This window comes from Varanus komodoensis, unplaced genomic scaffold (genome assembly GCF_004798865.1).
Source record: "Varanus komodoensis strain SLA01 unplaced genomic scaffold, ASM479886v1 scaffold6_2, whole genome shotgun sequence".
NCBI lineage: Eukaryota > Metazoa > Chordata > Lepidosauria > Squamata > Varanidae > Varanus > Varanus komodoensis.
The window spans coordinates 23,142,407-23,163,953 of record NW_025336346.1 but is presented as its reverse complement, the minus strand read 5'-3'; the positions used below and the strand labels follow the sequence as shown (position 1 = coordinate 23,163,953).

The window sequence follows — 21,547 nt, the reverse complement described above, 5'->3', positions numbered from 1 at the left end:
TGACTCCCCTGTCATGGTCAGATCACTTCCTGGTGAGGTTTGTGCTCGAGAGCGGCCTCTCCCTCTGTAAGGGTGCGGCCCCGATTGTGTGGGTCCGCCCCCGGAGCCGGATGGATCCGGATGGATTCCTGAAAGCCCTGGGGGAGTTTCCGGCTGACAAGACTGGTGCTCCTGTCGAGGCTCTGGTCGAACTGTGGAACGGGGAGATGACCAGGGCTGTGGACACGATCGCTCCTAAGCGTCCTCTCCCACCGGGCAGAGCCCGCTCTTCCCCTTGGTATACACCTGAATTGTGGGCGATGAAGCAGGCTGGGAGAAGGCTAGAGCATAGGTGGAGGAGATCACGGGATGAATCTGACCGAACACACTTGAGAGCCCACTATCGGGCCTATGCTGTGGCGGTGAAGGCGGCGAAAAAGAAGTTTGTTTCCACTTCCATTGCCTCCTCACAATGCCGTCCGGCAGAGCTTTTTCGAGTGGTGCAAGGCCTGGTTCGCCCGGGTCCTAAGGAAGATCCGATGCCACCCTCAAAGGCCCGCTGTGACGACTTTGCCAGGCATTTCAGGGAGAAAATCGCTCAGATTCGTCACGAGCTGGACACCACTAATGAATCAGAGGTTTCTGGGGAGACGTCAATGCTGCCGTCTGGTCCAGAATTATCGGATGAATTTCAGTTATTGCGGCCTGATGATGTCGACAAGGTGCTTGGACGAGTACGTCCCACCACTTGCCTATTGGACCCTTGCCTGTCTTGGTTAATAAATAATTCCAAGCATGGGATTGGGACCTGGATCTTGGAAGTGGTTAACGCTTCTCTGAGGGAGGGTCGGGTGCCTGCCCCTTTAAAGGAGGCGGTAGTCCGACCGGTCCTGAAGAAAGTGTCACTGGATCCAGAGATGGCCACTAACTATAGACCTGTGGCCAACATCCCGTTTCTGGGCAAGGTGTTAGAGCGGGTGGTGGCAGGACAACTCCAAGCACTCTTGGATGAAACTGATTATCTGGACCCATTTCAGTCCGGCTTCAGACCTGGGTACAATACTGAATCTGCCTTGGTCGCCCTGTACGATGATCTGTGCAGGGAGAAGGACAGGGGGAGTGCGTCCCTGTTGGTTCTTCTGGACCTCTCAGCGGCTTTCGATACCATCGACCATGGTATCCTTCTGGATAGGCTAGCGGGATTGGGGGTTGGAGGCACTGCTTTGCAGTGGTTCCGCTCCTATCTCAACGGTCGATTCCAGAAGGTAGTGCTGGGGGACTATGGCTCTGCGCCATGGCAGCTATGCCATGGAGTACCACAGGGCTCCATTTTGTCCCCTTTGCTGTTTAACATCTATATGAAACCACTGGGAGGTCATCAGGAGGTGTGGACTGCGGAATCATCAGTACGCTGATGATACCCAGCTCTACCTCTCGTTTTCCACTAATCCAGGTGAGGCAGTGGCTGTGCTGAACCGGTGCTTGGTCGAGGTAATGGAATGGATGAGAGCCAATAAACTGAAGCTCAATCCAGACAAGACGGAGGTCCTGTTGGTTGGCGGATCGGGCTTCGGAGAGGGCGGATTTAACCTGGTCCTGAATGGGGTTGCACTCCCTCTTAGGGACAAGGTCCGCAGCTTAGGAGTACTCCTCGACCCGGAGCTTTCATTGGAAGCTCAGGTGACAGCGGTGGCGAGGAGCGCTTTCCTTCAGCTTCGGCTGATTAATCAGCTGCGTCCCTACCTGGAGTACGACTGCCTGGTGACGGTGACACACGTGCTGGTGACTTCCCACCTTGACTACTGTAACGCGCTTTACGTGGGGCTTCCCTTGAAGATGGTCCGGATACTTCAATTGGTTCAAAATAGAGCTGCCAGGTTGCTGATGGGGACGGGGCGTTATGTTCACATGACTCCAGTCCTCCGTCAGCTTCACTGGCTTCCCATTGAAGTCCGGGCCCAATTCAAGATGTTGGTTATGACCTATAAAGCCCTAAACGGCTTGGGTCCTGGTTACCTGAAGGAGTACTTACATCCATATATGCCCGAGCGCCCCTTGAGATCTGCGGGAGAGGCCCTTCTCCGGGAACCCTCCGTGAAAGAAATTAGGAGGGTAGGTACTTGGAGGAGGGCTTTCTCTGCGGTGGCGCCCAATCTATGGAATGTGCTCCCCAGAGAGGTCCGCCTGGCGCCGTCGTTATTTGTTTTTGGCGCCAGGCGGACCTCTCTGGGGAGCACATTCCATAGATTGGGCGCCACCGCAGAGGTCCGCCTGGCGCCGTCGTTATTTGTTTTTGGCGCCAGGTGAAGACCTTTTTATTTAAACGTCATTTTAATTGTTAACAATATTTACTTATTTATCTGGCCAGGGCGACTTCTTTTCTTTTATAACTTCTTTTATATCTTTTATATTTTTTATTTATTTTATATTGTTAATTTTAATTTTATATTTTTATTTTTGTATTGTATTGTATTTTATTGTGTTGTAAGCCGCCCCGAGGCTTCGGCAAGGGGCGGCATAGAAATGTTCTAATAAAATAAATAAAATAATAAAATAAGTACTCTGTACCCTGCAGCTGTCTCTCTCCTCATTTTGGAGGAATGGTCTCTCATACTCTATCAAGGAACATATGAAGTTTTAGATGTACTATCCAAAACATATGAACATGATTTGCTCATTCAATAATTAGTTAGGATTTGAAAAATAGAGCTATGAAACTAAGTATTATAAAAAGAATAAAAAATATTCAAGCATATACAATTACATGTGTATATTCAGTACACAGGACTAATTTTGAAAATTGTATTTCAGCTTGAAGGTATTCTGCTTCTTTTGAGCTTTTATAATAGGGCCATTTGGTTCTTTCTCAGCTTCTTGGCACTATCAGATATTCAAATCTTCAGATACAAGGCAGGAATCAAACATAATTACACAAGAATACAAATCACTGGACAAAAAAGTTTTAATACAAGTAGAAATGAATGACAGAATTTGAAGATACTTATCTGAAGCACAGATGCAAGTATTCTTAAAAATTGTTGCTGTGTCTGGTTTTTAGACTTGGAAATTACAGTCATAAGATCTGGACATCACCAGATTTCTTTAGCAGAGTAGGCCTAGTAATATTACTCATTCTTAGGCAAGAAAAAGCCTTTCAGCAAAATACATTGCAATTATGTCTAATGTTTAATTATAAGTGTACTTTCAAGGATCTTTTGGCTGGTATATTTGAATATTGTAAGACTGACTAACAAAGCACTATTAAGACCCATGGTCCTAGACAGCTATGTTAGGGATTCCAAATAAACCAAACATTTCTCCAAACACACAATACACTATTAAAAGGGCTAGGAAAGTAGTGGCTTTACAGTAAAGCTAAGAGGTCACCACTACTAGGTATTTAATTTTATAGCATACAACTCTGGTCCCCATTGCACCTTCTCACTGGGGGTGGGGTGGGCAGAAGACTATGCTGCACTGATTGTAACTAATGGTACCATAAGACCTAACTAATAGATCATGAAAGCACATTCCAGATTATGACTCAGAGCTGAAATGGATATACTAGAGGGGAGGGAAAAGAGTAGCTCCCTGCTACCAGTAATTCAATCTAGCCTTTGAGAGCTGGGAAAATATAATGTGCAGGCGCATCAACAACTGTTCACTTTCCACATTGTCTGTAAAGATCCTTCCTCAATCAAACTAATTTAGTCACGTTTAAATAGTTGCAGCAGTAGTAAGGAAAATTAAAAGGGTGTTTTTACTGCATTTATACTCTCTATCGTGTTACCAAAGAGGTAGGGTAGCCTGAAAAAGTTTATGAAAAGCAACCATGGGGGGCTGGAATGGGAACAGAGGAGCAGCAATGGAAATTATGTTGTTAATCTTTCTGAGTTAGACTGAGACTCTGGAGATCTGGGTTGTGGTCCCAATACACCCATGAAGTTTAGAGGCTAACTTTGGGCCAGTCATAGATTCTGATGCAATTTGAAGCTCTGGAGATTTTAGACAAACTACTACTACTATTACTAAATTACATTTATACCCTTCCTTTCTTCTTATTGTAAGGAACCCAAGGCATCTTACAAGGTTCTCCCCATCTCCATGTTATCCTAACAACCACCATGTAAATAGATTAGGTTGAGAATCTACGACTTTCACAAAGCCATCCACTAAGCTTCATGGTGAGCTGAGACTAGAACCCAGATCTCCAGAGTCCCAGTTCAGCTCAGAAACAACATGATGATAAACAGCATCATCTCTCAGTGCTGCTCCTTTGTTCCCATTTCAGCCTCCCACACTTGTTTTTAGGGACAAAACAAAAAACAAACAAAACAAAACAAAACCCCACAGAACTGGCTATCACATACATTTCTGTCATCAGCCAGTGTTGCTTCAATCAGCCATCCCGGTTATCATCAACACACAGTATCGTCTATTCTTCTGACATTTAAGTGTCCTGAGTTCATTATCTTCTTTGCCTGTTTCCTGAGCTCTTTTTTCCACCTAGACTGAAGGCCAATGCTGACCTTGTCTCTCTGCACCCTGCCCTTTAACCATAATATCATTACATTTGCTGTTTGTTTTGCACAGATCCTAGTATCTAGAAATTTTTTTAAAGTTTTAGATCCCACCATAATAACTTTTACTTCCCTCATTGATAGTCTAAAAATACTTGATCTCATTCTCCAAGCACTTATTTATTTATTTTATTTTTCGATTTATATCCTGCCTTTTTCTACAAAGGGCTCAAGGCAGCTTACATCTCCTCCTCCATCTTATCCCCACAACAACAACCCTGTGAGGTAGGCTGGGCTAAGAGTCTGTGACTGGCCCAAAGTCACCCAGTTGGCTCCATGGCCGAGCAGGGACTAGAACCCACATCGCCTGAGTCTAGTCCCACGCTCTTAACCACTACACCACATGAGCATTCCAAGCCATCACTGCACTCCAGCCAACAATTGCCAGAAGCCTCATCTACATCTGTGCAACATGAAATCCCTTTGTACCTTCGAATATAGATCTAGAACTACAAGCTTGGAAAGCCCTACTCATTAACTGTACCTAGTAGAATTGAACATAGCCATAATGTTGTTACAGTCATCCACAGCAGTTAAATTCTTCAATTTCAGCAATAATATAAGAATCATTCACACTATTACTAATAGTCACAGAAATCTTTCTAGGCACCTCTTCTCATCAGTCTAAAAGCTTTGTATGTGGAGATCCAAGTTAATATGATAAAATAATTACAACAAACAGTATTATATTTAATAGATGCTAAATAAAGCTTTTCTCCATCTTCTGAATAGCATACTTTCCAACATGGTACACAAAAATGCACAAAATTACATTATCATTTTAATAAAGAACAAAACAGAATTTGAACCTAAATCACCATTTTAATCAGATTATGTGAACACCCAGTACATTATTAACAATTGTTTTAAGCTAAAAATGTCTAAGTAAAATCAGAAAGTGGTTTCTGAAATTGGTTTGGATTCTAAGGTGTATAAAGTCAGCCTTTCAACTAGGAATTCAACAGCAACAACAACAAAATACAAGTCTAATTGGGTATTTCTCTTTGATCCATTGATCCACTAAGTGAGTTATTCAGGAGAATGCATTACAAAGCCAGCACAATACACACGCTGCTTTATCATCAAAAATTCTCTCACCAAGGCTAACAGCAGTAACCAGCACAGCTGGAATTTCATATTACAGCAGTACTTCTAGGATACCTTATATAGACCAATCTATCTTAAATTCAATCCAATGCTAGATTTACGGGAGCAAAAAAACCTAATCAATGCTTGGAATACTTTTCTACCTTCAAAGGAGTCTACCTGAGGAGTTTCCACCATTTCCACAAGCTAAATAGCTTCCAAAAATAAAACTGCAAGTTAGCATCTACTGCTCTCAATTGTCACAAGCTGTATTAAAGTGGTAATTCCTGTCATCTGCTTTTATTGACAAGCCAGTAATATGTTTTATATTTTTTGAGTACTCCTTTATTCAGCTGCTGGGCTTTCAAAAATAAGGAATGAAGAGAAGAGAAGAGAGATTTAGCCTGGCACCTACTCTGACCAGTCAGTTTTGTTTTTAAAGGGGCAGTTTAGAATCTGACATGCTTTACTATAAACAGCACTCACCCGCTCAGCCGATGCAACCTCTTCACCTGCTTGGCAAACAGAAGCAGCCATCTCCAGCACTGTCAAATTAGTAGGGGCATCAGTAGTTGATGAGGATCTGGGTCGACCTGAATGAATATCCTGAACAGACTTTCTGTTGATCTGGGGGCTTCCTTTCGGTGGATCTGACTTGCCCCGCTTGCTATGGAGGCTTGTTCCTCTCTTCATTTTAGGTGGCACTCTGATCTGCTGGAGAACTCTGTTTAGAGCTGTAGGGTGGGTACAGACACCATCAATTTCAGCACAGGTGTTTTGGTTTTCCAATTCCATTTCAGGCTCCATATCAAACTGAACTTGCTGAACATCATGGGGAGACACTGAAGACCTCCTACGCTGATGCTGGAAGAGGTGCTTCAAGCCTTGACCAATCACATTAATGTTCTCAAAGGCATTGTGGGTAATTTTTGACAGTTTTTGCTCTGATTCATGTTGCCTTTTGGCCTCTGGATCTTGAGACTTGACTCCAAGGTCGGGGTCATCATAGAGTTGTTCACCAGCAGATGGCTCCATCAGATGACACCCAACGAGTTTATTTGACAAATCAAACACAGATGTCCTGTGTCTTTAAATTTTGTTTTTTGTTTTGCTAAAAAATGCCAAGATTGTCAGCCAATAAAGTGTGCAATTGCTTCAAGAGTGAATACACATGCAGCTGTGCCACGCTGGTCTCATGCTTATCTAATGTTAAAACAAAAAAACCAAAAAATTACAAAATCATGCACAGATTAAGATAATCCACGTGAAAACATGCAATTAGTTTATTCTTCCTTAACTCAAATTACAGAAGTGCCTTGCAACCCATTATGCTCAATATAGCACTCATCACCATGGTATTCAAAGCAAGACCAATGTAACCTGACACACAGCTCTATATTTCCAATTAAATACTCATTACCACAAACGTTTTAGAAAAACGCACAATATCTGCTTTTGAGCAGAGACAGTATGCCATGTCGTCAGGGCTAAAAGATCTTATGGGTACCAAGAATGCAAACAAAAGCTCTCTGAGCTAAAATGCCTTAAAAGTCATGTTTAGACTTAAGCAACAGCAAATGGTAGAATAACAAAACTAAACCTAGTTTAGTGTTATATGAGCAGATATTAAAACTTGATCCCTGAAGTATATAACTTCATATAGGAGGAACAGGGAAGCCATTATACACTGCAAGAATGAAAGCAGGGAAGTAGGCAAGAGAATCTAAAGCAACACCCCTAGAAGGGAACTATTATCTGAGGATAACAGTAAGTGCAGAAGGATTTCACATGTGGTGAGAGGGATGACATGCAAAAGCTGTGCAAGATGAAAACCAGCTCATACAATTAAATTTTCAGTCTTGGCAGAAGCAGCACTCTTAAAATAAGTCTTTTAACATTTGAACATATTTAAATTGGAGAAAATATCCAGCAGATCTCTGTGATGCCCACACATATTGGATCTAGTTCAGAATTCCTGTTTTGTGAGAAACTTTTAGACCAGATTTCCCAAACTGATGAGAAAAAGATCTAGACCATATTTCAAACATTAGGCCTTGACATTACTGATAAAACAAAATTTTACCAATACAGAAATAGTGGCCCCTTTGCCACCCATTCTGGGCACGTTGTGCAATAAAAAGTGAGGGGGTAGTAAATATTTGGGAGGTTAAATCTGCAACCAAAACCTCTAACATTTATTCGTATCAGTAATTTACGTAAATATACACCATCTTCTTGATGAATAGTGATATAATTCTGTGAAGCACAGAGCTAACAATAAGCAGTTACTTCCATGACCCATTTTGTATGGTTATTAATGTTTAATTATAATAAACATTACATTCATTTTACAAAGGCACAAATAAGGAGAAAAAAGACAACCGTGGATCAAGAAAAATAACCCCAAATATAGAACACTTTCCCCCATTGATTTGGATATACTGAAACGAACTCAATCCTAAAATAGATACTACTAGTATCCCCATTCATGAGCCCAAAACCCAGGAAGGAGAAGCTGAAGAAGTGCAGAGAGATTCAGATGTTATGTGATTCATGGGACCACATCATAAGCTATGTAAGATGATTAAACTATATTAAAATTACACTGCAATGCACAAAGCAGGGTTCCATATCTATGTACTTTTCAAAGGCTATCACTAATTTTGAGAATTTCTATAACTCTATAGAAAATCCCTGAACTCACTTGATAGCCTGATTTAGACCTGTGTATGCAGCATCCAAAAGTATCAGTTCAAGTCTAAGGAAATCTCAGTAATGCAGAATTATGTAGTTCGTAGGTTGGATACGCTGATCTTCAAGATATGGAATGGACTTCCAAGGGAGGTGATTGAGGCCCATTGGTGAAGGTGTTCAAGGAAGGATTGGACAGCCACATTTTGGGGATTACATGAGCAGAGCTGGCTGGAACGAGGGGTCAGACTAGATGGCCTGGGAGACCCCTTCTGACTCCCTGTTTCTATATCAAATTCAGCATCAGTTTACCATCAAATGTAAACAGGGCATCATCCACAAACTAACTATTCTTGATTTCATGATTGGTATTATGCATGGGGCATTAGAAAGATTTGAGAGTTCTCAAATGGTAGCATTCAGTTGCAACATGGGCTTCATGAGCCTCTATGTTTGTGATCATGCAGACTTCCTAATCCAAATCTAATACTATTAAACTTCTAAAACTGGCAGATTTCCTCCTCATAATTGGAGAGAAATGTTTTAACCCCCCTAATTAAAAAAATTGCTAAAGGTAATAGGTCTCAAGTAAGGTGAAGGTTTTAATGCCTGAGTAGTAATCACATATATATGTCTAAAACTCTCCCCATACGTACCAGAGATTAACCAAGTGCAAATTGCCAGCCTGAGAGAAAGCACAATAGATCCTGTGGTCAATGTTACAGTTCTTTCCATGTAACATTTTTCTACAAGGCTCTCACTATGCAGTTATTTCAAGAGTCACCACATGCTGGAAGAAAATGCACTGCATTTGTAGGTAATGAACCAAATGGCAACCAAAGCCAGCTTCTGCAAATTATTTCTAGTGTGAGTCAGAACTACTCTCATGTTCTCAGAATATTTGCGTTTACCTACTTTTCCCCTCACATTCTGAATATTGTAATATTTTTGGTACAGAACTTTTTTCTGTAGAATGTTTTACAATATTCTATTACGGTAACAACACAGACAGCAAGTTTCATACCACAATATGTGCAAGTTTATTTTAATAAGCAGCATACATTCTATTTAATCCAGAAGATGGAACAAACTGAAGAACTCCGTATAGCCAATGGGCAACATATTTATGAACATTAAAACTAGTATTCTTTCAACTGGAATACCATTTATGAGACTTTCAAGAATGAAAAAAATACTTTAAAATAGGAAAGAAGGTACTTACCTCCACCACTTATCCTTAAACATGATTGGCTGGTGGGGCTCCTCTGTCAAACAGCAGCTTGGGAAAGAAAAAGTCAGGCAATGTTACAACAGAAACTTATACAATAAGAGAATGCAATATATCGAGCATCTTTAAGCCAAACACTGTGTTAAGCTCCAAGTTATGGCTGGCTTCAGTATCACCAACCGCAACCAAGCAGAGAAATACAATGACTTCCATGCACCTGCTGCCATCCACATTCTGCTGAATCACAGTTTCCATGGGTCTGCTCCTATTCTGTCTCTGTGGACATGAAGAACTAGCATTAAAAACTGGTGCAGCCAACATCTGGATATTGCAAGGTGAACCTTCCACATACCCAAATTATTCAAAAACAGATGTGCTGTAGTGAAGTTTCACTGATAAACCATAATGGCAAATACAAAACTGCCTCTCCTTTTAAGTATTTTCTCTTTCAAGCTGTTTTCTGAAGCAATCATTTATTCAGTTTTAGCACTAACAAATACAGCTGTAACAATATGGGAAGAAACCCCCCCCCATCATTCTACAAATGCTTCCCCACAAAAAAACAGATAATGCCCAACCATTCTCCTAGCAGCACTTGGTTATTTCATGAGAAATACTAGAATAAAGCATTGTCTACAATAGCATTTTCTCCTCTAAGGAAAAGCAGAATTTCTGCTAAGCTTGCAGCACATATCTAGAGACATAAGGCTACGTACAGCATCAGGACAGTGCTAGCAAACAAGTTATTCAATAAAGAGAATTTAACACACTCAGTATTTTAACTGAAACCTCAATGGAAAAATATGGATGTGGCAACACCTCTCTTACTCAGGGCCCACTAATCTAGATTCTTTCATTTTATCCATACTTTGGCTTGGAAGTTAATTGTATTTGCAGGATAGAAGCAGAGTTCACAGAACAGTTTCCCCACTTTTTCCTTTCCTCAACTTCCCTGAAATCCTGGAAAATCTGCTTCTGTGGGTCTGGAAATCCTCGAAATGAGATCCTGTATAGATGTAGATGCAGGTGAACGGGGGAGCCTGTGTGTCAGAGTGCACAGGTTCTACAGCCCTTATGGCTGCATAGGGCCTTCTGTGGGTAACCAGGGACTATGCATATACAGTTCAGATGCTGCAAGGATTCCCTTTCTCTCAGAAATCTCGATCCTGTTTATGTCCACCTGCAACACTTAAGTTTCTCTCCAAATAGTAAGAGACCACAAACACAGATGGATATTCCCAGTCCACACAGGCCGTATTGTTTTTATTTCTGTGTTTTGCTCACTGCCATATTCACAATTTGTCCGGCCAAAGTTTACAGTCATATTCGCTTCAGACATGAAAAAAATTACCTCCTAAAATGTCAAAATACTGATTTGATAGACCCAGCACAATCACTGTACTTTATTTTTGTCTTGCACCCACCTGCTTTGACAAGCTATCTTTACTGTGTCATGTACAGGATGCTTTCCAGACTAATATGCTTAGTTTTTTCTTTGCAGGAGGAAGTTCTTAAAATAACACTGAATTTATATAGTTGCCCTTAGCTGCCACCAGTGCATTTGATATATGTTTTGAGTTTAAAAGAAGTTAGCAAACTACCCAGTGATGAATGGACATAAGAGTACAACAGAATGAAGCAGGTAGTAATAAGAATGGAATTCCATACATGGCACTAGCTACATGTCCAGTTACATATGTTGCATATAATTAAATTTAGCCTGAACTATTCCAGATTTCTGAAACATATAACTTATTGAAGAACACCTTATTGAGGTTTCAGTGAATTTTATTAAGGGACTGAAATCTTAATTCTTTAATCTAACATTCTATCAGTGCAATTAGAATCTGTGCATATGAAGATATGAGGGTTCACAAGGCTACCCCTAAAACATAGTATATGTTGTTCCTGTGAATAAAAATGAACTCACTTTGTCATGATGGTTCCATAAAACAAAACATATCATGCTGACCTACAGCATGCATGGGCTTGCACTGTATCTCTCTGGAGACAACTGACAGGCAGCTCAGTGTTTTACCTGACTGGTTATGGTAGCACAGTGGTCTTTAGTGGTGGCATAAGCCCAACCAAAAATATGGTTCAGGTAACAACAGGAGCCAAGAAGTGGCCACGGAGAAACAAGAGAAAGGTAGCAGGATGACTGGGGAAACCTCCAGACTTGTAGTAATTTAAAGCAACAGCAATAATCCTAAAGCAGTCTGGTGACCTTCAGATGCTTTGGACTTCAACTCCAAGCATTCTTGGCCACTGCCCATGTTGGCCGGAGCTGATGGAAGCTGTAGTCCAAAATATTATGGGTAGTGTCCCAGTGCTAATTATGTTCTGCTAGTGTAAGCCAAATATACTGCTCACTAGAGCAAAGGGGGAACAGTGATTTGAAATGGAACTGCACCAGGGCAGCAGGAATACCACTGCCTCCACTTTAATCGCACTGCCAGAGTTCATCAGCATACTGCCACTTTTCCTTTGTACTAGCAAGCAGTAATTAGGATCTACATGTGTGGGGGATGGAAAAGGCTGCTTTAAGAAGTGAAAAGCTCAAACAGCCCAGATTATCTTATCATGTTTAGTAGTCTCAGAATGTTAAATGTCAATTGGAAAAAAACACACACAGCAGAATGATGGATTGAAATGTTTCAAGGCTAGGAACTCTAAATAGGAGCAATTCTATTCAGAGGTAGGGCCGCATGATATTTCATTGCCAATCCCACTTGAAGCAACTGAATTTATTCAGCATTTAAACATTTTCAGGATATTGACAAAAGTGCTCTTACTTTCAAATGATGGCATCTTTTCTTTCCCTGTATTTTGTGAGTTGTGAATATTTAGTTTAAAAAAGAATTTACCAATACCTCACTTTATAGCATGGCTAAGGTACACCTTATGTTGCAGCCAAATTTGGTGTTGATCAATGCTGGAGAGCATAAAAAGTAGCCTTTACTGTTTGCAAACGTGTATACTATACCAAGCATTTCCTTCTAAGCAAAAGCTCACACAACTCAAGTAAAAATTCAAGAAAATCCAACTGCTATGCTAATCACTGTTTTATTTCACAGTCACTGAAATACTTTATGCAATTGCTTCTGCACAATCCACAGATGAATTTGAAATTCATTACTGGCCACTCATACTGAAAATTAGCAATAATTTCTTCTTAGTAAAGAATATACTTTTCGACAACATCCTGTCTTAATAACATTGTTTATTTGGGTCACAAAACTTCAGTTATGTTGGGATTATCCAGTTCCTGATGAGAAGAAAGCAACATGGCCTAAACTAAGAACAGTCACTACAATTTATTCAGTAATCTTCAGATCAATCTGTTAATACTTCACAGAAAGCAAGCAGCACCCCTGAAAACAACAAGTCTTCTAGTTCTCCATTCCATAGATGTCTTAAAATTATAGAGCAAGGGCCAACAGAACAGGAGCTCTAAATGTATGCAGGACATAGGGGAATGATTTTTCCTCAGTTTTCCATTTAAAATAAAAAGCAGCTAAATGAACCGCAGACACAGTCTACCTGATTTATCTTTTGGTGGAGGGGAAGGGAACTGAAAAAGCTATAAAATACTGCATATACTGGCCTCACCAAACTCCTCCCAATAATACACCCCTTTTCTCCCTCTCCAACTTTTCTTATGAGGCTGACTTATGAGGAAAGCTTTATGGAAGCAGTGAGGGAGGGAAGATGCACAATCAGATCTCCTTCTCCATGCCCGTAGCTCTTTTTATAGGCTTAGAGGATATCCATAGCTTTCCATGGCATCCCAGGGGCTGTCTAAAAAACTAAAAGACAGCTCTCTATATGTTACTATGCAACAATGAAATGCCCATTTCTTCAGAAGCAATTTTCTTGAACAGATTTGCAACAAAAAAGAAACTGATCTCATAAACAACCTGCATATGCATATTTGGGGTGTGTGCACACATGTATGCAATTTATTTCCAGTTGAAAGGTTCACTACTTCAAGCAAGGAATCATTGATGAGAAAGCTCACTCAGTAAAGCTCTCTGTGTAAGAAAAAAGCCTCCTGGGAACATTCAAGTTCACATATAAATTATTTATGCTTTCACGCACTGAGAAACTGACCATATTTAGGAAGCAAAGACTAGACATTAAATAGTTCTTGTTTAAAAAGTAGTAACACCAATAATCCCTTTACCTTTGTAGAGCTATCAGATCATTGTTACGCAGACAACACAACTCCCAACATTCAAGTACTTCAATATATAATCTCTATAGCCAAAGGTTAAATACAAATTAAAACAGATTTAGGGAAAAAACCCATCGGAATACTATTCTTCATGTCCCCTTGAAGCATTAGTATTTCAGTTAGAAAATATCATGTATCCATGTAATTTCATCTGGGTATATCTTGAGTTCACATTCTTCATTTACCTCTAACTATATTTGATAAGGTCAAGTTTGGCAACAGTTGGATATGTCATTGCAAAAGCCTCCTATCAGTTGTTCTAGAGTGTTTTTTTTTAAGCCATGCTTTTTGACATGGACTAATCCTAGTGGACATTTAAGTCTAAAATATAGGTAGAAACGTCCTGATCATTTGCTATTACAGCTTCACTCAAAGAAGAGGAAACCGCCCAACAAAGCTGCACTAATGCTCCTACTTCAGTTCTCTTACTATGGCCTTACAGCAGCAGCAGCAGCATTTTATAAAGCAGCTCTGTGCCTCAAATCAAGGGCTGTAATCCCATGCACACGATAAATCTGGAAGCATAGTTTTCTAAAGCTCAATCCTTCTCTCATTTGGTTGCAAGTAACATATTGTTCTTGGTTCAACTCGAGGAGGAGGATGCAATTTAAAATGTTGCCTCATATAACTCTGTAAAGCTTTAAGTTCAATGGGTATTTAAGGTACTGCAGGCCATAATTGCTTTAAAATTCTTCACATGCATTTGTTTCCAGGTGCAAACAAATTCTGGATAATCTTGATAGCTAAATAAAAAAGGTGTGGTCACCAGAACATACCCCATCCTTAAGGGACAAGGATTTCCTTGTGCTACAGCAACTAAGGCACACCAGCTTAGTGCATGTATCAACAAGGCATTTTTGTTTGGGTGCTTGGTTTGCTGAATGCTGATCACACATATGCCAAACACTTTAATATTTCAAACTGGAGAACAATCAACAGGAATTTGATCCATATAGCTGAGTGTTAGGATAAACATGTATAACATAAAAGTTTTGAGTTTTACTATGACACAAATTATGATTGCATTCAAACTTAGGTCATGGGATAGGCAGTCTGGTGTCTTTCAAATATTTTGAATAATTCTCAGGATGGCCAATTAACAGGGATTAGGGAAACTGTAGTCCAAATCAACTGAAAGGGGCGAGGCTGTTTACCCCTGTTATCACTGCAATAAATTGTAAGTGCTTTAGAGAAGGCAGGAGGGAAGCGATACACTTAGCCTTAAAATTTGGATATTGCATACATTCAGTCAAAACTGAAACAAGTCTGAGTTAAATATATTTTACAAATGTAGACCCAGTCCAGACTGAGGTTGAAAATGCTATTTTAAAACCATCAAGAAGCTTCATCCACATTCAACATTAAACAATTTACAGAAGCAGTCTTCAGAACCAAAGTATGAAATAGGAAAGGCTAACATGTCTATAAGAATTTTAAGAAAGATCAACAAGCAGCGGTGTATACATTCTGAAGAAACTTGAATACTGCAATGGCAGCCACCTATGAAGGAAGTTTGTCACAGCTACAGTGCCTAGTTTCATTGCTTCTTTCCCTTTGGCAAACATCAAAGACTCTGCATTTTCAACAAAATCTAGGCTGATTAATCAGAGCTCTAGATCTCATCTGTAATTTTGCTCCACTGAGAGAGAGACAGACAGTGAGAGATGAAAAATTATCCTGTTGTGTCTTTATTTTTATTTGCCCTTAAGGTTTAATCCAGAATGTTAGCTCCATTCATGGGGAGAACCAATGGAGACTACACTGGAAAAGTGATAGAAGGAAATTTGTGCCTATTCTTTTTCACAATATGTCTGATCCAAGCTTCATGTCTATTTCTTTAACCACTTTGCAGATTTGAGACCAAAAGATGGATAGAAATATTTTAAAAATAAAGAGTAATCTTGTTTTGAATGGAGAGAATAAACTAAAACCTTTGCTGCATGTTTAATGCTCCTGGGCAAGATTATATTAACTGATACCACATTCAATTTTAGAGCACATTTATCCAATGTGAAAATGTTTTATTATTTCAAGACTGTATCGGTAACCCTGAAATCACTGAAGTTTGTAAAGCATTCTGACACATCAAAAGCAAACCGGTATACTTTATTAATACAAAGTATTTTTTTCTGACAATTCCACAGGAGGGGCCAACCCCAATTAATTCTGATATACTTCTGTCAGGAGTAAGTCACTTCTCCACTGTGCTTCAATATCCCAAGCTCTACACAGGCAACACATCACCTGCCACACAAGAGAAATAATAAGAATATTTATATTTACAGAAAACTACTGTTTAAAAAAAACCTTTGGAACTATGTATCTTAAGTTGAAGTGAGGTCAATTTATTCACTATTACGCAAGCAGCAGAACTGCAATGCTTCACTGCACATGTGCATATTCAACTAATTTCATCTCCAGTGTTCTTTATGTTTTAGTTATTTGTATTTAGCAACAACCACATGTCATTAGGCATTTTGGCACTCCTTCTAGGGTAAGAAAAGCTGTCATATCACATTCTATTTCTTCACCATGTTTTTTTTAATACCCTGCTAGAGGAAGCTCTCCTACAGGAAGGCAAAGAAATTACATATAATGCTTCCAATAATCAAAGCTTCTAGCCTCTCTCCTTATGGACAGACATGAGATGCGGAACTGAACTACTGTAATCTAGTTGTCAAGTTTAACTATCTTAAATATCAGTGGTGACAACATTTAGAAACTGACAAGATCTGATCAAATATTAAGACATATTTCCTAAAGTACTAGATATTGCTACCTTGCTAAAATGAGGTTTCGAAATTAAAGTTTTGCTTTACATATAAAGAGCTGTGAAAGCAGTCAAAGTAGCAGTGTCTTCCCCTTTTCCATGTTTACAGAGATGTAGTCAAGTTTGTAGGTCAGCTTCAAAATAACTATTACCATAGTGTTTCCTCACACAGAAGGAAGAACTTGTGATGGGACCATAACAAGTTGATGGTTGGCTAAACCAACTCAGGATCTGCTACAAATAGTGCTTATAATCCAAAATCCACGTTATTTACAAAAAGGAGAAGAAATCATTTCTATGATTCTATGATACTACAAATTGCATAATACATGGATGTACACCCGCCCCCCCCGGTACCATTTTGGTTGTTACTAGTAGAAATACAAGTTTGTTACTGTCTTCTAGCAGCTATGGCAGTCTTGCCAATAGTAGAGAAGCCCTATGATGGCATGAAGATAAATGAAAGATTCAGCATTCTAAGCCTAGTCTTATTTATGGGGCTAAACATTTCAGCTTTCACCGTAACACCTCTAAGCAGAAATGCAGAAATTTCCCTTACAGCTTGATCCCACACATTTTCTTGAGATTAAGTCAAGAAAACATAAGAATATTTTCATGGGAGAACAAAACTATTAATGTCTACTAATAATGATGGTTATATATTACCTCCAGCATTAGAGGTAGCATGTCTCTGCATACCAGTTGCTGGAGAACAAAACCAGCAGGGTATTATTACAGTCATGTCCTGTTGTGGGCTTCCCATAGGTATGTGGTTGGAAACTGTATAAGCAAAGCAGAATGCTTTTATCAAGTATGTTTCATTATGAATAAGACAAACCTCCTGGACCAGACCAAAAAACCAAGCAGTAGAACATTCTGTTTCCACAGCAGCTAACTAAATACCTCTAAGAACTCCACAAAGACAGTATGAAGGAAATTTCCTCTAAGCACCTGATACCCAGCATCATTACATGTCATGGTGGCAAACAGTAGCTTAATTAACCCACAATTTGCTGGGATGCAAATCCCACAATGGATTCAATTTTTATAATAAGGGGATTAAATTTTAATATGAAGAACCACAGCACAGGGGAAAGGGTTAAATTCTACTCCGAAACCACCCAAAAAGAACACCATTACTCTCTCTTTTTAAACAGTAAAGCAAAACAAATGCCATGCATTTAACATGACTAAGTTTCTTAAATGCACCCTGGTAGTTTATTGTGGGTTAAATAATCTGTGATGAGCCATGACATGCACTGGATGCATATAGCCATTATTCTGAATGTGCAACTCCTGAGCAGGGGCATCAAAGGTTATTCTTTGTTGGGTAAACTTGCCTATCACCAATTGTTTTAGGATTAAATAAACCTCAATTAGTAGTAGGATTAGGTGAAGATTAACTCTAGTGTTGGGTAAACCCAGCATTGCTGGGTTTACCCAACACTATATAACCCCCAATTGCTCCAATCAGGGGCTGCACATTCAAAATGGCAGTCAAGCATACCCAACATACACCACAGCACATCATGGGTTAAATAACCCCTGATATGTTAGCTGTGTTGCATAAACTGGTCCAATGAGTACTTTTAACTTTAGCTTTTTAACAGGATCATACCCTTCCATTTTATGTTGTTTGTTGATGTTGTTTATGTTGTTTGACTCGTGCAAGACTGGGACTCTTACCTTCCTCCTAAAAGAGAACAATCACATCAAAAGTATTATAGGGGGAAAGCCAATTTTTTTCCTTGATTGTGGAAAACAAACATGTTAATTTTTCCTGTTGCTGCTGCTGTTGGTTTTTTTTTCTGGTAAGTTGCATAGACTATAACTTATCCCCATTCCATCCAAAGTAAATCAACAGAAAACATCCAGAATCCAGAAAATGCAACAAAGGTAGTTTTTTTAAACTGACATTTTACATTATTTTCCCCACAACTAAAGCACAGTATAGTTCACCAGTTCCATTTTGACTGATGAGTAAAACAGACACTGAGAATCAGAAGAACTTCAAGCAAATTCACTGCCAACAGGAATTTTAATTCAGTGTTTCAATTTATGGAATTCATAGCTGTTAATTTTGCTTAACATGAGTAGTATGCTACTGCTTGCTTCTCTTAAGTTCAGTTATATAATGCCAACCAGATCACATTAAAGTATTTAAAGCTCTGCAAAAGAAGAGGAGCTCTGCCAGCATAGGAAAGCTACAGTTCTGAGTTCCAAATCTAAAGGAAATCTAGAAGAAACCATCATACGCTTATGTAAAAAAAATCTTACTAAACAGGCAGCTATGCATTTGAACTAGGCAGTTCTCAAGAATTGTTTCCAATCCTTTTAACTGACATATAATGAAGTTTACTGTGGAATGACTTTAATTTCCAATACCAGTAAAATACCAACTATTTCCTTCAGAAGTGACCATCCAGCATGCTATCACCAAACCCATCATTTTTAAAAAGCTGTCTTCCATGTAAATGTATTTTCTGATGAAATTCTATGATTGCTGGCAAAACTGCAAATCTATTAAAATTCTATCAGGATTATTTAAAACCCTTCATTAATTTTAATAGAAAAGATTACTTTCATGACAAGAGAAACAAAAGAAAATTAGAAAGAAAACAGATATTTTAAATTACACTATTTGTTTGCCTAATAAGTCATTGTACTCTGGGCAACAGTAGAGTAGGAAAGAGCAATTCACCCCAAGAAGCATCAAGACAGATGCTAAGGACTTCCACATCACCAACACACCTAAATTGCAAATGCAAGAGGCACAGCTATATGCTGTTGATAATTCAAACTATCTAAAAATGCTTTGGATAGATGCTTGATTTAGAAGGCTCCATTCTCTGCAAGTTATTTCCAGCATCTGTAATACCAATAATGCTGTATAGTCCTTCCTCCCACTCAGATTAAAACGTACCTGCATTGTAATCTCGAAGTCCATTCCTCTTCCTACAATCCTATCCATTCTACTGCTTCTCTAATTCATAAATGAGAGAAAGGATGTGCCAGTATTTTATTAAGGTATCTGCTACTAACTTCATGTATAATGCAGAAACACAAATAATAAAGACACACACGAAGAAGAACTCAGCAGGACTCAGAAGAACTCAACACAATGTTGTTGAAATATTGACCAACAACTGAAATGGGACAGCCACACTACCAAGGACAGTCTTCTGTATTACCTAACAAATACAGCTTCCCCTCATGCCTTCCTCTCTATTTGTTTACTCTTGGTATGGGATTATGCTAGAAAGCAAGATTTCTAGGAAAAGGGGGAAGGAAGGGTGACACTTATAAGAGCCCATTCAAAACACCACACAGGATTTTGCTGTATTATTCATCAAAAACATGACACAGTGCTGTTTCACAACCTATGCAATATGGCCAGGCTTCGGATGTTTAGGACTACAACTCCCAGCATTCCTGATCACTGGCCATGCTGCCTGGAGCTGATGGGAGCTGAAGTCCAAAACATCCGGAGGACATCAGATTAGAGAAGGCTGTAGAATGCAAAAATTTACGCAGTCTCAGAAACAGCCCGAATACCACCAAGAAGAAAAAGAAGTAAGGAGGATGCAAACTCTCGGCGACTATTTTTCCGCCATGGTGAATTTCGGGGAAGAGGTTCGCCCCCTACTCAGAAGCCGATGACGCTACGAGCGCGCGCGCGCGGGCGGAGGAGGGGGACACAGCAAGGCGCCAGCCTGCCCCGGAGTTTTGAGGGAACGAGAGGGGCCCGTCCGGAAGAGCCACATGATGTCGGGGATGAGGAAGAGAGAAGCGGGGAACAGGTAGGCAACACGGGAACCGGCCAACTGGCGAAGGGAGGCGACACCGGGGAGAGGGAAGGGCCCCGCGTGCCCCTGCGAGGGCAGCAGGGCCCTGGAGGCTGCCCAGGCACGGAGGCGCTGAGGGGAGAAGAAAGCTGCTAGCCTCGGCCACTTACCGGCTGAGGGAGTCGGGGGAGGCGACGCCCCAGCGACTCCTGCGGCGCTGGTGGCGGCGGGGGCTGCCGCTCCTCCATGCCCCGGCTCCCGGCGGCGCCGCCACCGCCGCCAACCCTCCTTGGCCTCCGGCCTCCCCCGCTGCCGCCTCTCGGCCAAGGGGACGACGCCGCGTTATTGCGCAAGCCGCACACCCACACTCAGAAACTCTCCGCGCACGTCACCGCGAGCCACTTCAGCGCGTCGCGAGGGGGAGGGGCGGCGTGGGGAGCCGTTCGAGCGGCTGGCCCCGCCCTCCCCCTCGCGCCATTGGCGGCGCGGCGGCGGCGGCGGCGGCGGGGGGCGGGGGGCGGGGCCCGCCCGGCTCCCTGCGGAGGCTTCGTCTTCTGCGGCGAGGAGAGCGGCCGACGTGCTTCCTCTTTCCCACGGTTGCAGAGCGGGAGGCGCACGCTTCGTTGCGTGCCAAGCCCACGTGTTCGACTGCCGGCGGGTGGGCAAGCGATTTTCTGTCAGGGACGCACACATGGCATATTTTTTTGTTTTGGGCTCGCTAGGATCCCTCCCTATTCATCGCTCTCCCCAATCCTCTAGTTTGTATTTTATTTTGTTTAACCTCTGTTTTAGGATATCATTTCTTAAATGTCAACACTGGCTGTCCCTATCCCCGCCCCCCAGGTATATTTTCTTCTGCAGCAGCTTGCACGCTGGTGTTATGTCCGTGATCCTATTACTTACCGATTCATCCAATTTACACTCTGCCTGTACCAGTAAATAGCACTCAAGTCGAATCCTAGAAATGCACCTTCGGCCCTTTCTTGTGCTCAGCTTTCGCGGGCACGTGCTCAACGTTACAAAGGATCGTCACCGAATTTGATTACATGCCTATCCTCCTGGCTTTCTCTAGGATGTTGTAAAGGCAGAACGGGCCCTTTTTTTATAGAACTTAATGCCACAAACGGTCGAGTGTGTTAGGGACACCCGAGGAGAATAATTAAGGGCTGAAATCCATCAGCTATTGCACTT

At 40.9% G+C, this 21,547-nt stretch overlaps 1 protein-coding gene across 12 annotated transcripts in view; it reads right to left on the bottom strand.

Moving 5' to 3' along the window:
* TMCC1 (transmembrane and coiled-coil domain family 1) overlaps nt 1-20,730 on the bottom strand; it is a 135,355-nt gene extending 114,625 nt beyond the window's left edge. Inside the window, exons 1-5 of one of the 12 annotated variants that reach the window (XM_044451391.1) lie at nt 20,527-20,730; nt 18,190-18,264; nt 9,782-16,045; nt 9,559-9,615; nt 6,132-6,848 (exon numbers count right to left, since the gene is read on the bottom strand). In XM_044451391.1, the coding sequence (XP_044307326.1) occupies nt 6,132-6,680 (549 nt within the window). In that variant the 5' untranslated portion in view covers nt 6,681-6,848; nt 9,559-9,615; nt 9,782-16,045; nt 18,190-18,264; nt 20,527-20,730. Of the gene's footprint in view, nt 1-6,131; nt 16,046-17,237; nt 17,330-18,189; nt 18,265-20,526 lie in introns of those variants that run through there. The other 11 variants (XM_044451388.1, XM_044451396.1, XM_044451395.1 and 8 more) reach the window with 11 other exon arrangements.
* Nucleotides 20,731-21,547: the final 817 nt, after the last annotated feature.